The following is a 17,443-nucleotide window of genomic DNA, read 5'->3' on the forward strand; positions in this document are numbered from 1 at the left end:
TGAATGTCCGATTTCTGCAAGTCGCCGGAAATTGGCGACTTTGCAGTGAAAATTTAAAGGGACGATGGCTTGTAAAGGCAAGTTTGCCTTTACAAGCCCCCCTGGAGTTCCTGTAATGTTGGGATGGATTGTTGATTGACTATGCTAGACTTTGCGTCTGTTGCAAAAGATACTAGGAATAGATGTCTTTTGTATAATATACCTTGCTGGCTCGCACTAATTTCTTTGTGTAAAATAGATATTTGTGCTGGACTTACAAGTATATTACTAGAGGTTTAAGAACTGCTCATTGATAGTATTGTTCAGGAAATGGTCAGATTGTTAAAAGGTAGTTTGTAATGGAAAACTTTGAAATAATGTGGTTTATTGCTGGAGAAATTGAAATAGTCAATATGGGAACATGGATGAGATCTAGTTGGTTGTCTCATTATAACAGGGAGAGCCCACACTGTGGCTTCCCCTACTATAGTGCACCATCCCTAGCTGGCAAAGCCTTGTGCTGGTACTAGTAAAATCAGGGGGACTCCACGCTTTTTCCCCCTGTGGAGAGACACGCATTTTAATTTTTTATTTATGTGCTCATGTTTTATTATTTGTTTACTGTATTATTGACTGTATTGTATTGACATTGCCGTTTGAATGTCGACATTGTGACTGTTGACATTACTACCTGTCAACAGTCACCATACCTCCATTTTAACCATGTCAACAGGTTGACTGTCGCCATTTTTGAGACAACAGTCTGTCAACAGATTCAGCATCACCAGATCGTACCCGACCCATACATTTTCCCTGTTCTGCTCCATGCGCAAGTTTTAACTATTTTACTACTGTGAATATTGTCAATAATATTTTTAATATAATTGTTAATGAATGTAAGAGACATAAATGCCATTATGTATGCTTTAGTTATTTTGTTTAAAATTTCCCTTATGTAGATCAATACTATAAAAGAAAAGATGAAGACGACGACTCACTATATTTATTACATGTGATCTCTCGCAGGAGCTGAAATAAATACATCACACTGGATAACAAAAGAGGAATTTTGTTTTCTTCAGGGCTTTCAGAGAATTCAACTTATAAATATGAGTGCGCAAGAACAGCGCCCAGTTTTATAGAACATGCTTATAGGCTGTTAATAGTTTGCCTATATAAAACTGTACAGAAATAGCACAGACATTTACCTAAAACATTTTTGTAAATAATATTTTATATGACACAGGAATAACTTTAAAGGTCAAACTAAGAAATGCTAAAAATGTACAATTCTGTAGAAATGAAGAAATGTGTGCGTATTACGTCACTAGTTACTGAAAGAACTAGAAATCTGTTTATATGAACACATATATATATATATATATATATATATATATATATATATATATATATATATATATATATATATATCTAGATCTATATATATCTATATCCAGAAACCAGACTACTGGCTCATCTGTACCATAACAGCTTTCCAAGCTCCCTCTTTGTCGAAATCCCTCATAGCTTTGTTGGAAACCTGCAAATAAACAGAAGTACAAATTGTGACATAAAAGGTTATTAATCAGGAGAAATATTCTGCATAGTTTACATGTGACATAAAATTACAGAGTAATGTGTGTGTGTGTTTATAACATTTGTTCTTCAGGAGGGCTTGCAACCTAGCAACAGCTAGTAAGTGGTGACAGGCTCCCAAAGGACACGATGACATGAAAAAATTATGTGAAACATAAAAAAATATGTTTTTGTGTCACGAGTTTTAATGACAGTATCATGTGATCAGCAGAACCAGCTGCCAAGATCCTTCAGATTTTGTCAGCGGGGAAGCTGGAGGATGCTAGGTCAGTAGCTGATTACAGCATTTTCTCTCCTCTACCCGGTTTTATGAAGAAATGTAAAGCTGTGAAGTAAACATTGCCATAAAAGGCAGGTTCCTCTTCCTCAGAAGAGTCTTCCCCTATTAAAAAAGGGAGATACCAGTGGGGACCCCTTGAGTTCTCACTTTCATCTGACTGAGCTAGTTACAGCAAGAAATACTATATTACCTCAGCCCTAGGGCAAAAATCAGGATATATTAACGAGGTTACCCACAGAAGGTTCCATTCAATAAGGAAAGGTTTGTGAAGTTTCTTTAAAAACAAAACAAAAAAACAAAAACAAATGTCCAGTCCAGATCCTCCAATTTAATTTGCTCTCCAATGGGCCCCAGCTAAGAGGAAAATGATAGTTAATTCTCCAAGGAGAAGGTTGTTATACATTCCCCCAGTCAGTTGGTGGACTGGTCTTCCAAAATGGCTGGAAAATGGGAGTCTAGAAGAATTCCAGATTTCTCCATTTAGTCCTGGTTGGAATTAGTAGGCGTTCTGGGATTCATTTAAGGGTTCTTATTAATATGTTGGACTATGTTGGATCAGAACAAAAGAGTGAGGATGAGGGGTTCACTAGGTGAACTTCGTAGAATAGAATAAAAGGTTTATGTTTTGATGAATTTCTTAAACTCCTTTAGGGTGTATTTCATACCTTCATGATCAGACCACATGTGACAGTTTTGCGATGTGCTGATTAAACGGAGACAAATTTTTAACGGCTTTGTTTACTTTGTAAATTTGCAGAGGATCAAATTATTCTTGCTTGTAACTTGTGGCAACATCTTTATTCCACCCAAGTTTTACCAGCTGTGGTGAGAACAACATGCCCCTATTTTTGCTAAATATGAAGTATTAAACTGAATTCTTATTGTAAGCCCCCATTCCCCATCAGCTTTTGACAGATGATTCCCATGGTGTTCAATAAAGCCACTACTGCTTGGGGAGTATTTGAAAAACTCATGCAAGACTCATACCATAAAAAGCTTTGCAATAAATATATTGAAATTATGATTCAATTCATGTTGAAGAGATGGACTTTGGTGCAATTTTGTCAGCTGAATATGTTTCAATATTTATGGAACTAACATTTTTGTTTTTTAATATAAAGTACATCTTAAAATAGCTATAAAGCATAAAATGTATTAAGCAAAAGAGGAATTTCTTCTTGTTAATAAATACATGTTATGTTAAGTGCATTTTAAAAGCAAAACAAACAAAATGTTTCCCATAATTTTTTTCTCGTTTTTTTTTCATTTTTTGTGGCTCCTATTTTCAACGTTTTATAGGGAAATAATTGGTGACATCACCATTGTGACATCACAGGATTTCCTGTGCTGAATGGGGAAACCAAAATTTCAAATAAACTAAAAAGGTCAGATGAAATAGCGATGAGAATTGTTAGATCACTGGAGTTCAGATTAAGTATATTAATGCATGCCCTGAGAGAGGATGGGTTGTATTGGTGTCAGCGGGATATTGATATTAGCTATAATATTAATTGTGGGTTTGATGAGAATGAAACCTTAAGATGCAATGATGAATATGAATTTAATCTGAATGAATTTGTAATTAAGGGCAGATACACATAGGATAGTATATGGTGTTTGTTACAGCGGTAGTAAAGCCCCAAAATATGATTCAGAATCCTGTAATTCTTTTTTTCTAACTGGTCTGGTTTTTTTATGAATGGATTATGCACTTTCTATACTCAAATTATTAATGACACACTCAGACGCAGTCTTGTTATTAGCGTAATCTCATGCGCTGTTTAAACAACTCCTTTCACACATTCGCTTTCTTTGCTTTTCACTTACAAAAACCCCTAAGATACCAGAAGTATGATATAATAGAATATTTATCTATACATCATATTTGCAAATGTGTTCCATAAATGATGATGATGATAATATGTATAATCAACGTAGAATAGGTGGGAAGGAAAATGTCTGTGATCCAAAGGTTTTTCACATTTGTTTATTTATATACAAGAATCTAACAAGAGCCAGTATATAGCTCCCTGTTCAGCAATTGAGGTCAGGTCTCAGTATGCTGTATACTAAATGAGACAGACAGGTATTCTTTTTAATTAAAGGATTTAAACTGTAAACATTATTCAGTTCATATGGCACTCACGTCATCATTTCTGTAATCAGGCTTGTCCAAATGTGACACATTCCAGGAGGAATCCCGCATTCTTATTTGCGACTTGTAATGTACACACTGGATGGCAGTGATACTCGTCAGTACAGCCTGTACCAGCAGGATCAGCATCAGAAGTAAGAGCAAAACTTCATGAAAATGCTAAAAATAGGAGAATGTCAAGAAGTCTTATAGATAGAAAGACATTTTATTTTATATTAATTATAATATATATATTTATTACACACATAGCGTCTGTCATATTACGTATTTATTCACATCAATCCAGTAGTCAATTAACATACAAGTATGTTTTTGGACTGTGGGAGGAACATTCAAACTCCACACAGATACGGCACTGGTTGGAATCAGACTCATGACCCCAGCTCAGACTACTGTGTCACTAACAATAGTATAAGGTTCATAATATTAAATATCCACTAAGCTAGAATACTTTGACAAGTACTTTAACATGTAGAAAAATTTTCATGGCATAAAACAAATAAAATAATATCATCTACTCAGTCATTAACCTACTGTTATGAAAGCACCATTGCCCTGCTTATACAGTGGCTCTCTATAAGAAAATATTTTCACATTAAGTTACAGAGCTACTTAAATAAAGTTGAAGACCACACAGAAAAAATATGATAAACCTCTCTCCCAAGTCAATGCATGGATATGTCGAATATTACTTCCTGATATACATCTAGCTCTATAGATATACAGTATATTACAAAAATAGTACAACTTACAGTAACAGCAGGTGGGTAAGTTTTGAAAATATCAACTGTCCGTACGATACTGTAAGATAGGTAAGCTGATGTAGTAAATAATAATGGAGATGTAATACTGCTAGTAGCAATCAGAACTTCCACCTAGTGTAATACACATAAGAGTCAACAAGATTATAATTAAGAGAAGACAAAAACAGAAAACAAATAATCATGTCTTGAATGATTAAAATAATTGAATAATTTGCACGATTAAAACAAAACACTTCCTATTACGAGATGCATGTGGCATAATAAAAACACCTAAAATTCTGATTGTGTAGAATGATATCACACAGCTATGTTCTATGTGCTGTATCAAAACACAGACCCCTCTGTTGCATAAGACAGATCAACATGCTCTTCCGCCATGCTGCTAATCATCAGACATGATGCAGTACACAGCACATAGCCTATGCACAGCTGTCATTCTGTACAGTAGCTTGCTATCAATACGGATTCCATGACAGACCCTGTTAAACCTCATATGTGTTTCTTATTTTTAAAAGCAATTACAGTTAATGACAGTTAAACAATTAATGACCTATAGGAAGGCTATATTAGTGCCCTGATAGAATAATAATACTAAATAAACTGACAGTGTAGCCCACTTTCTAAAACCAGCACTGATGCTAGACAGGGGGGTCATGAGGACTAGGAGGGTGAGGCCCCCCCGGAATTGCAAAAACAAGTCCCAGGCTGGATGCAGGGCTGCTGATTCAATGAGAAAAGCACCTGCAAAAAAACAGCAGGTCTCTCTTTCCAGCACTGTGCTAAAAAGCATTGAAGCTCTTCCCAGCCTCCCTGGGCTGTGGATTCAATTTTAATTAACAACCTAGGGACCCCAGGAATTGTACCTATAATGGACAGGGTTGCCTAGGTCTCCTATGCATTAAAGAGAGTCAAATTAAACATAAAACACAATATTAAAATAAACTTAATACAATCACTAAAACAAACATCAAACTATCAATCACCATATTGATCCATTTTTAGTAAAAATTGTAAAAAAAAACCCAAAGAAACAAAAAATATAAAACAAAACATTCCCCAGAAAATAGATTTTCCCAATCACAATGAGTGACTGCTGCTGAATAACTGAAAGTATCCAGAACAGAACTCCCCTAAGACTGCAACCAATCACAAGTGACTAGTGTGGGGAGTACTGGTTGCTCCTGTTCACAGTCATTTATCGGTGGTAATGAGCGGTCATTTTTATGGGATAACCTATCCCCATTTGGACTATGACTGATCAAGAAAATAATATATATTTATTTTATATTTAACAAATAGTGAACAAAGGTTTGGTAAGTCTTCTCATACAGGCACCACTGGGGTGCCAAAGATGCCACTCCAAGGGTTCAAACCTTGTTTATTGGAAGAGGATCAAAGTGTCTTTTTGCTGGCGCCCCATCTAACTGAGGCAGCAGCCCACGCACTTGACAGCCTTTAAAGCATATACATTATGACATGCCCCCTCCCTGAAGGGAAACCTCACGCTCATGGTTTCCGTTATAGTTCAAAACAAATACAGGCTGTCTAGCATCACTGCTGGTCAAGAATATGGGGAGGGGGCAGTGCTGAACTTTTTTAGATTATTGATTTATCATAACATATATAGATACTGTGCACACAGATGTACAACCAGATTATGTCATATACTGCTCAAAATGACTGCCATATAGAAGGCTAACTTATTCAATGCATTTTTATACAAGTGCCATCAGCCTTTCAAATCAGTATTGTATGTATGACAAAGAATACTAGCTTGCAATAACAACTTTAGTTTTTGCTAAATTTAGAACAAACAAGTTAATTCTAAACGTTTTCGTTTTTTGTGGCTAAACTCAAACACCAAATTAAATATATACAGAAGTAACAATTAAGATAAATATTAACATTTAGTTTTCTGTCATTCTTACCAAACATTTACTTGGGTGTTCCGCTGCAACATGGCTGGCAATTGCACTTGGGAAACACTGAAAGCCAACATATTGTTCTGGTTAATCTTAAACATAAGCATATTATAGGTTTATGTAGCAGATTTAATCAGCTATATGACATTTATAATGAGGAGTCATTGTTTTCACTATAAGAAGCTAATCTACTGATCCACTCCTTATTTCTATAATCAGAGACTGATTACCCCGAGTGAAACTGCTGCAGGCAGTCAGTGATGGATCAGTTCTAGGAAGTCTATGTCACACTAAAAGTCACAGAGGCCATACAAATGTTTTATGTCTGAGAGAATACTGGTTTTTACTCATCAAAACTAGATTAAAAAAATGTACAGTAACAACAACTATTATACGACCCACAGGCCATAGCGGATAGATTTAGAACTTATTATATAATATATTGTATAACCTCCCTTTCGCTGAAGACCCCCCAGATATTAGACGTACACAAATTTCTGACTACCTCCGAGCATGCTCTCTACCTCGCCTAACAGAAACACAATTAGCAATACTAAATGCTGATATTACAACAAAGGAGGTTAAAGTAACCATTGAATCCCTTAGAAACTCAGCAGCACCGGGTCCAGATGGCCTTACAGCATTATATTATAAAAAGTTTAGAGCCGAACTGACACCTATGCTAGTCTCCCTCTTCAATGCAAACTTGAACGGTAAAAAATTTGAAAGGGACACCGCCAGGGCGGACATTGTTGTTATTGCCAAAGAATCTAGTCACTGTGAGAGCTACCGACCAATATCTCTACTGAACGTAGATCTAAAACTATTTGCCAAGATTTTAGCGAACAGACTAGCCCGAGTGATACCCGCGCTGGTCCATCCTGATCAGGTGGGCTTTATTCCTACCTGCCAAGGAACAGATAACACAAAGCGTGCAATTGCTCTAATCGAAGCAGCTAACCAATCACGATTCTCTTGATGCAGAAAAGGCTTTCGACAGGGTTTCATGGGCGTTCATGAGAGCTACTCTCAAAAAAATGGGATTCAGAGGGCAATTCATGTGTGCGCTAGCCTCTCTATACCACAACAGTTAATATACATAAAGTCTCTAACATTAAAATTAATATGGATAAGTCTGAAATCCTTCCCCTTAATATATCCCCTCAACTATTAGAATCTCTTAAACGTCAAACAACCTTTAGATAGCAGTCGGATAAACTTAAATATTTAGGGATCTATTTGACGAACCAATATAGTCAGCTATATGCGGCCAACTTCCCCCGGCTCTTGAATGCACTAACAGAGAACTCGAGAAATGGGACAACTTATACATCTCGTGGCTAGGCCGCATAGCGGCGGTAAAAATGAATCTACTACCACGAATCCTTTATCTATTCCAGGCGTTACCTATTCGAGTCCCTTCATTGGCACTAAAGACTTTGCAGAAGCAAATCTCGATTCATTTGGGCGGGGAAACGGCCTTGCGTGCAAGCCCGCGTTCTTCATCGTAAAACCTCGGAGGGGGGAGTGGGCCTCCCAAATATTTCTAAGTACTACATCGCCGCACACCTAACTCAACTAGTCCTGTTTCACTCTCCTTTGGGTACGAGGTTATGGGTTGACATAGAGGCTAACATTATGCATGTTTTCTCGCCCTATACCCTTTTATGGATATCGATCAAACACCGGCCGCCTCTTTCCTCACTCCCACCTACTACCCGTTTCTCACTCCAGATATGGGACTACTGTACCCGAGCATTCCACTTGGTAGCACATAATGAAATTATGCTTCCATTATGGAATAATCCCGATTTCCCTCCTGGACAACAACAATCCTTTTAATCAGCTCTGGTCTTCATGTGGATTTAGGCTCTTATCAGACATAGCCCCTATGGGTGTTTTCCCAGAGTTTCCGGATCTTCAACGTCGGCACGGCATTGCACATAACCGCTTTTACCAATACTTACAGCTAAGACACTTATATCATTCAATTCCAGCGCTTAAAACCATTCATCATCGTATACCCTTAGGGGAATATTCAATTGACGGCGGGATCGCCGAAAATCCCGGGCTCAAAAAATATTACCATTAATACGGAAATATCTCGCTGGATTTCAGCTCGCAGCTCCGAGCTGCAATTCAGCGAGTAAATTACCGTATTACCGTAATAACGGTAATATTTTTTGAGCGCGGGATTTTCAACGATCCCGCCCTCAATTGAATACCCCCCTTAGAATCCTTCTGTAGAAGCAATTCCCTCCCTACTGGCCTAATCTCGAAATTTTACAGCATCCTGTTGGCATTTTGTCAACCCGATAAGGATCGGTATGAACTTAAGTGGGAGGAAGACTTGGGAGAGGTAATAGAGGTGGAGGAATGGGCTAGGATCAGAGCACGTGTCGCCAAGAGCTCTGTATGTGTGAAGACCAAGGAGAACGCTTATAAGTTGCTGTATAGGTGGTATTTGGTCCCCACTCGCCTAAAAGCCATTTATTCAGATTCCTCTAACTTATGTTGGAGGAACTGCGGGCAAGAGGGCTCCTTCCATCACGGTGCGACAAATTGTGCCACGGTAAATTGCGTCATTTAGGCTCCCTACGAGCAAGTTGCAGGAGAATTGCCTGCTCTCCATTCCAAAGTTCAAGTCAATCCATTCAGCAACCATGAGCATTATTGAGGTCGGACACTGATCTTGGATAATGAGGTCTGACTTGCACTCTGCATGTGTGGTAGTTCACTGTCCTGTGGGCCGCCTGTGACTTCCAGGACGGCAACTTCCAGCAACTACTTTTACCTGTTATTATTCTTGCCTATTTCCATTGTCCTTATTACCTCTCCTTCTATTATTCCTTGCCTTCCACGCCCTAATTGGTTATTGTCCTCCATCTTGCTATTGTCTCCCTGCTTATTCTTATCTGTTATCCGCTGTCCTTATTATCTTACTGTTCTGCTATCATTCTTACCTGTTTTCATTGTCCTTATTATCTCACTGTACTGTTGTTCCATGCCCTCCACGCCCTAATTCGTTATTATCTTCCACCTTTTCATTGTCTTCCTGCCATTGTTCTTACCCGTTTTTCACTGTCCCCACTATCTCACTGTTTTGTTACTCTCTCTCCCTACTATGCCTCCCCGCTCTCACTCCATACCCATACTCTCCCCCCACCCTACCTCTCCCGTTCCTCCCCGCCATCCCCCGCGCGCTGCTCATCTTGCTAACCTCATCCCCATTTCCCCCCTCTCCTCTCCCCCTTTCTTCTGTGCCCTCTGGAATGCCAGATCTGTCCGCAACAAGCTGACTGCTATCCACGACCTCTTTCTATCCAACTGCTTTAACCTTCTTGCCGTTACTGAAACCTGGCTCTCCGATTCTGATACTACTTCCCCCGCTGCCCTCTCCTATGGTGGCCTCTCCTTCACCCACTCCGAAAGGCCTGGTGCCCGCCCAGGCGGTGGAGTTGGCCTCCCCCTCTCCTCCACCTGTACTTTTCGTGTCATTCCCCTCCCTCTCCTTCTCCTCCTTTGAAGCTCACTCCATCCGCCTCTTCTACCCCATCCACCTCCGCGTCACTGTCATCTACCGCCCCCCTGGCCCCACCTCCCTTGACAACTTTGCTAGCTGGCTTCCTCACCACCTCTCCTCCGATCTCCCCTCGATCATTCTCGGTGACTTTAACATCCCCATCGACAACCCCACCTACCCTGCTTCCAGCAAACTGCTCACCCTCTCTTCCTCCCTTGGTCTCACCCAATAGACCTCCTCCTCTACCCACTGCCTTGGTCACTCCCTTGATCTTGTCTTCTCCTACCTATGTAGTCTCTCCGACTTCTCCATCTCTCCCTTTCCTCTATCCGACCACCATCTCCTCTCCTTATCCTTCTCTCTCTCTCCTCTTCTCCTGCTCCCCTCCCCCTGCCCAAACCTACTCTGTCCATACGCAACCTCGACGCTTTTGACCCTGCCTCTCTGTCCTCCTCTCTCGATACCCTCCTTTCTCCCCTTTCCTCCCAGGCCTGCCATAACCAGGCGGTCTCCCTCTACAATCACACCCTCACCTCCGCTCTGGACGCGGTCGCCCCTGCCCACTCCGTCCACCCCCGATGCTCCAAACCCCAACCCTGGCACTCCAAATTTACCCGCTTCCTCCAAAAATGCTCCTGTACCGCCGAACGTCACTGGAGAAATTCCCGCTCCCTGGCTGACTTCCTCCACTTTAAATTCATCCTTTCATCCTACAGCTCTGCCCTTTCACTCGCTAAACAATCTTTCTTTAAATCCCTCATCTCTTCCCAGTCCTCTAACCCCCGCCGCCTCTTTGCCACCTTCAGCACTCCCCTCCCCCCATCCCTCCTCCCTGACTGCCTCCGATTTCGCCTCCTTCTTCTCTAAAATCGAGGCCATCCGACTTGAAATCTCCTCCTCCACTCTCTCTTCCACCCCTCCCACTCTTCTGTCCTCCTCCCCCAACCACCTTTCCCTCCACTCCTTCCGTCCCACCACCGGCGAGGAAGTACACTCTCTCATTTCATCCTCCCCCCCACTACCTGTCCCCTGGATCCCATCCCCTCCCACCTTCTTCGCTCCCTTTCCCCCACCACCTGCTCCTACTTTGCTCACCTCTTTAATCTCTCCCTCTCCACTGGCATCTTCCCCTCCTCCTTCAAACATGCTCTCGTATCCCCTATTCTTAAGAAACCTAATCTCGACCCCACTTCTCTCTCGAACTATCGCCCCATATCTCTTCTCCCTTTTGCCTCCAAAATTCCAGAGAGGCTCGTCTGCAGCCGTCTCACCTCCTACCTTTTCTGAATACTCCCTCCTTGATCCTCTCCAGTCTGGTTTCCGCCCCCTCCACTCCACTGAAACTGCCCTGGCTAAAGTCACCAATGACCTCCTCTCTGCTAAAGCCAGGGGCCACTTCTCCCTTCTCATCCTCCTTGACCTCTCTGCAGCCTTTGACACCGTTGACGACCCCCTCCTCCTTCACACCCTCCAGTCTTTCGGCCTCTCTGGCCCAGTCCTGTCCTGGTTCACCTCTTACCTTACTCACCGATCCTTCTCTGTCACCACCTCTGGGTCTCTCTCCCCCCCGTCCACCCTTCCAGTCGGGGTCCCTCAGGGCTCTGTTCTGGGACCCTCCTCTGTATTGTGTCCGCCTGCCTCTCTGCCACCTCCTCCTGGATGTCCTCTCGATTCCTCAAACTTAACCTTGCCAAGACTGAGCTCATAGTTTTTCCTCCCTCTCATACCTCATCCCCTTCTGACCTCTCCATCACTGTCGACAACACCTCTATCTCCCCTGTCCCCCAACTTCGCTGCCTTGGTCTCATCCTCGACCCCTCCCTCTCCTTTGGCCCCCACATCCTCTCTCTTGCTAAATCCTGCCGCTTCCAGCTGCGCAACATCGCTCGCATCCGGCTCTTCCTCTCCCAAGATGCCACCAAATGCCTTATCCACTCTCTGATCATCTCCCGCCTGGACTACTGCAACCTCCTCCTCACTGGCCTCCCCCACTCTCATCTCGATCCCCTTCGATCCGCTCTTAACGCTGCCGCTAGGCTTATTTTCCTCTCTCGCCGCTCCTCTTTTGTCTTCCCCCTCTACCTAGCCCTTCACTGGCTCCCATTCCCCTTCAGAATCCTCTTTAAGCTCCTCATACTCACCTACAAGGCCCTCGCCAACTCCACTGCGCCCTACATCTCCACCCTCCTTTCTATTCATGCTCCATCCCGCCCTCTCCGTTCTGCCTCTGACCCTCGCCTCTCTTCCCCCCTTATAACCTCCTCCCACGCGCGTATCCAAGACTTCGCCCGCGCAGCCCCCCTCCACTGGAACAAGCTCCCTCCCTCCATCAGAACTTCCCCTAATCTGTCCAGTTTCAAACGGGCCCTAAAAACACACCTTTTTCTTAAAGCCTTTCTGTCTCCAACTTAACTTCCTACCTTATCTTCTGCCTCTGTCCCCCTACTCTCCCTCTCTCCCCTGCGTCTCTCTGTCTGTCCACCCCTCCCCTTAGATTGTACGCTCCTCTGAGCAGGGCCATCTCTCCTCCTGTTTCCACCACTTCTAACTCTGCTCTCCAGCTACTTAGCCCTCCTCCTCGAGGGTCCTCCACCCCACGTCCACTCTCGCTCCCTCCTCCCCCCTGGGGGTCTCCCTGTCTTCCGCGCCCTCCTTCTTGGGCCCCGTCGTTTGCGGATCCTCCCTCCCCCTTCCCCGCCCTCTCTAGCTGTGCATTGAGCTTACTGAGTTGCTGTGCTTACTGTTTACTGTACTGTGCTGTCTCCCATTGTATTGTAATTTGTTTGTCTCTGTACGGCGCTGCGGACGCCTTGTGGCGCCTTATAAATAAATATTAATAATAATAATAATAATAATAATAATAATAATAATAATATGGTGGTCATGCCCTAAGATGGTGGGATTCTGGCAAAAAGTTCATAATATAATACACAGAGTCACCATGCTGCAATACCCCCCTGTCCTTCTTACACACTCCTGCACAGAACTGACCCAGACACTGGTAAGCAGACAGCAGCACTTGTGGGCCATATTCTTAACGCAGCTAAAACTGCAGTGGCAGCAAACTGGAAAAAAGCAGAACCTCCCACTTTAACTGAAATCATAAATAGAATATGGCAGACTTATCGTTGTGAGCATATTAGTAGTATAATAAATGATAAACCCATTAAATTTCAAAACACCTGGCAGCCTTGGTTGGCTATCTATGGAACAGACCAACCAGGGACCGTTCAAACTCAAAGTTTAAATTAAATAAAAAGAAAGATATTATGACCTCGATTGCAAAAGGATTTATTGAACACTTAGCTGACAACAGGATGCCGGGCTGAGTTTCCCTTCCCTCCTTCCCCCCTCTCCCCCCTTGTCTTTTCATTCTCTTTCTGTCTTCTTTTTTTTTCCATCTTCAATTCACTTGATATTTAACATTATAATAATGTTCTTGTTAGTTTACTTTTATTAACAAACTGTTTGTTTACAGTCTAACCTGTATGCTGTTGAAACTGTAAAAATTGTGAATAAAATATACTTTAAAAAAAAAAGAAAAAGAAAAGAATGTACAGTATATTGATCATAGAAGTGGCGGTATGGAAATTTAGAATAGTTGGTGTGAGAACCCACGATGTGAACATGGATATAAGAACATTTGCTTTCCATTGCCTCTTTCTGCCTACTGAACTGTTTCTCATTGGGCTGTGTAAGCTTATTGTACTTTTGTTCACATGTATGTGCTATAATATATATGTGACTTCCTGCATATTTTAGATTATTGATTGTGTGTTAGAAAGGTTTATTCTTAAATGTTGCCAGGTGAAAGAGTTAATCAAAGACAGCACAAGAGGTCTGGGCTAAACAAGGAGAGTAAACAAACTCTATATTAGCCACTTTGTCCTCTAGTCCGGCGGTTCCCAAAGTGTGCGCCGCTGTCACTGGGGTGCCGCGGGCCAGCCATAAGAAAAAAAAAAAGAACACAGAAACTTACCAATCCGTCGGGTGCCGGGACCCAGCAGCCTCCTCTCTCCCGCAGCTGTCACTGAATATCAACGTCAGTAACAAGCTGCGGGAGAGAGGAGGCTGCTGGGTCCCGGCACATGACGGATTGGTAAGTTTCTGCGTTTTTTTTTTATGGCTGGCGCCTGGCGCGGGGCAGAGTGAGAGGGATCGCGACAGCGGGGCAGAGGAGGGGGACAGCGGGGCAGTGGAGGGGGCCACGGTGTGAGAGGGGCAGTGGAGGGGCCCACGGCGTGAGAGGGGCAGTGGAGGGAGCCACGGCGTGAGAGGGGCAGTGGAGGGGGCAACGGCGTGAGAGGGGCAGTGGAGGGAGCCACGGCGTGAGAGGGGCAGTGGAGGGGGCAACGGCGTGAGAGGGGCAGTGGAGGGGGCAACGGCGTGAGAGGGGCAGTGGAGGGGGCCACGGCGTGAGAGGGGCAGTGGAGGGGGACTCGGCGTGAGAGAAGGCAGTGGAGGGGGACACAACGTGAGAGAAGGCAGTGGAGGGGGACACAGCGTGAGAGAAGGCAGTGGAGGGGGACACAGCGTGAGAGAGGGCAGTGGAGGGGGACACAGCATGAGAGAGGGCAGTGGAGGGGGACACAGCGTGAGAGAGGGCAGTGGAGGGGGACACAGCGTGAGAGAGGGCAGTGGAGGGGGACACAGCATGAGAGGGGCAGAGGAGGAAGACACAGCGTGAGAGGGGCAGAGGAGGAAGACACAGCGTGAGAGGGGCAGAGGAGGAAGACACAGTGTGAGAGGGCAGAGGAGGGGGACAGCGTGAGAGGGCAGAGGAGGGGGACAGCGTGACAGAGGGCAGAGGAGGGGGACAGCGTGACAGAGGGCAGAGGAGGGGGACAGCGTGACAGAGGGCAGAGGAGGGGGACAGCGTGACAGAGGGCAGAGGGTTGGGACAGCGTGAGAGGGCAGAGGAGGAGGACAGCGTGTGAGAGGGCAGAGGAGGAGGACAGCGTGTGAGAGGGCAGAGGAGGGGACAGCGTGTGAGAGGGCAGAGGAGGGGACAGCGTGTGAGAGGGCAGAGGAGAGGACAGCGTGTGAGAGGGCAGAGGATGGGACAGCGTGTGAGAGGGCAGAGGATGGGACAGCGTGTGAGAGGGCAGAGGAGGGGACAGCGTGTGAGAGGGCAGAGGAGGGGGACATTGTGAGAGAGGGCAGAGTAGGGGGGACAGCGTGACAGAGCAGAGGAGGGGGGACAGCGTGACAGAGGGGGCAGTGTGAGAGAGGGCAGTGTGTCTGGATGCAGAGGGGGCAGTGTGTCTGGATGCAGAGGGGGCAGAGTGCCTGAGGGCAGAGTGTCTGGATGCAGAGGGGGCATTTTTGCATACAACTAAATAAGTATTTCTGTCCTGACCTAAATACTTATTACAATTTTTTGACCCAACTACTTCTAAAACAGGACTGCTCAATAATTATTTTGGAGGGGTGCCTTGAAAAAATTTGGAGACTCTAATGGTGCCGCGAACTGCAAAAGTTTGGGAACCACTGCTCTAGTCAACAGGGACATTGCATGGTAGTACTCTGGCCCAGACTCCTAGGCACCCTCTCCCCGGTGAACCAATGGTCACTAATCAGCAGGGAAGGACACTCTGAGGTCAGCCTGTCATATTACAACCAATCACCAGAAAGTTAATGCTCTAATACACTACCCATTAGCTTCATGACTGTAGGATTTATCTGTGTTATATAAACGTGTTTTTGGGGTCTGAGACTGTATCTTGTGTCGTGACTATGAACTGCACTTCCGTCATGTGCCTCGCTGTGCTTCCAAGGAGTTACTCTGCCTTTTTTTCCCATCTGTTGAATAAATCACTGTTTGGTTGCAACAATTCGCCTAGGTGATTGTTGAACGAATCCACTCGGACGCACGGTCCTCATAGGTGATATGAAAAAGGTAATGGGAATGTAAGTGAATGGAATTTGATAGTTTACAATGAAGGCAATAGGAGAAGTGGCAATATGGCATACTATTGTATACACCCCCACTTCAACCACTGCATACTGTAGTATTTATCCAACATCGAACGCTCATGATTAGATCATTTTCCACTTTCTGGAATTGTGCCAGTTTCATAGGGATTAACTAATTTCCTGGGTGCCTGGGATATGAAAACAGCAGTTGGGAGGAAGGCACCCTTCAAATCTGGGAGAACTGAAGCAGTTTACACAAGGACAGTGCACTAAACTGCCAGTAGACATGTATAGGAATCTCAACCATGGCTATAGGTAGCCGTTCACAGCAGTTATTTTGACCAAGGGTTTTGCTATCCAATATTAGGTCTAGGATGTCAATTTCATTTTTTGCTATTTTCTCATATAAGAGAATTTTTTACTCACTGTAAAATCCATTTCTCTTAGTCCAATGAGGGACATTGCGACATTGGGGTGGACTTGGATTAAAGGCACTTTACATCTCAAAAAGTATTAAGTTGACAATGCCCTCCTAGATGGAACCATCCTCAGTTTTCTTTTATTAACAAAGCTCAGTAAACTAACAAAGGCAAAAGCAAAACAAAAACCACCAAAATAGGAGACAGGCAACAAGCAATCAGAGCAAAGGGAGGAAGCACAGTGTCTCCCAATGGACTAAGAGAAATAGATTTTACAGTCAGTTAAAATCCTCTTTTCTCTGTCATGCCATTGTCCTGCCCCTAAGGGAGGGATTGCTCTGAAACAGTAGTGGGTAAAACCTTGCAGCCAAAGCTAGCAAAGCTAGCATCCCGGATTGCAAAGCCCTGCAACTTTTAGAATTTGGAAAAGGTATGGGCAGATGACCACGTAGCAGCCTGGCACAACTGTTCGGCCAAAGCACCGTAACGCACCACCCTCGAAGCAAAGGCAGCCCTGATCGAATGAGCTTTCAAGCCCAGTGGCACTGGCCTAGTCAACTGAACGTAAGACAACCGAATAGTTGAAGTGATCCAATGAGCAAGAGGCTGGCCAACCACACTTATGTGCATCATACCGAACGAACAACTTTAAACAAAAAATACCCCGATATGGCGCCAATATAGTAAATCAACCAATATAATAATTATGATTTTGGATACTAAATGAAAAAAAATCAAATACCAAAATATAGGTAATATAAGACCAAGGACAAGCTGCTGCAAAAGCTGAGGTGTCTGCGCCCACCAACAAACAGAGATAAAACCAAAATGGAGATCACGAATTGTCACATATATATATAACATTTATTTTATTACAATCATAAACATG

The 17,443-nt window shown here is 43.7% G+C and overlaps 1 protein-coding gene across 7 annotated transcripts in view; it reads right to left on the bottom strand.

Moving 5' to 3' along the window:
- Positions 1 to 960: 960 nt before the first annotated feature.
- Positions 961 to 17,443, bottom strand: part of MLC1 (modulator of VRAC current 1) — a 70,423-nt gene continuing 53,940 nt past the window's right edge. For all 7 annotated transcript variants that reach the window (XM_075208892.1, XM_075208895.1, XM_075208893.1 and 4 more), the window contains 4 exons: positions 6,703 to 6,759; positions 4,763 to 4,885; positions 4,002 to 4,169; positions 961 to 1,519 (listed from right to left, as the gene is read on the bottom strand). In XM_075208892.1, coding sequence (XP_075064993.1) covers positions 1,445 to 1,519; positions 4,002 to 4,169; positions 4,763 to 4,885; positions 6,703 to 6,759 — 423 coding nt within the window. In that variant the 3' untranslated portion in view covers positions 961 to 1,444. The remainder of the gene's footprint in view (positions 1,520 to 4,001; positions 4,170 to 4,762; positions 4,886 to 6,702; positions 6,760 to 17,443) is intronic.

This window comes from Mixophyes fleayi, chromosome 4 (assembly GCF_038048845.1).
Source record: "Mixophyes fleayi isolate aMixFle1 chromosome 4, aMixFle1.hap1, whole genome shotgun sequence".
In the NCBI taxonomy this organism is placed as follows: Eukaryota; Metazoa; Chordata; class Amphibia; order Anura; family Limnodynastidae; genus Mixophyes; species Mixophyes fleayi.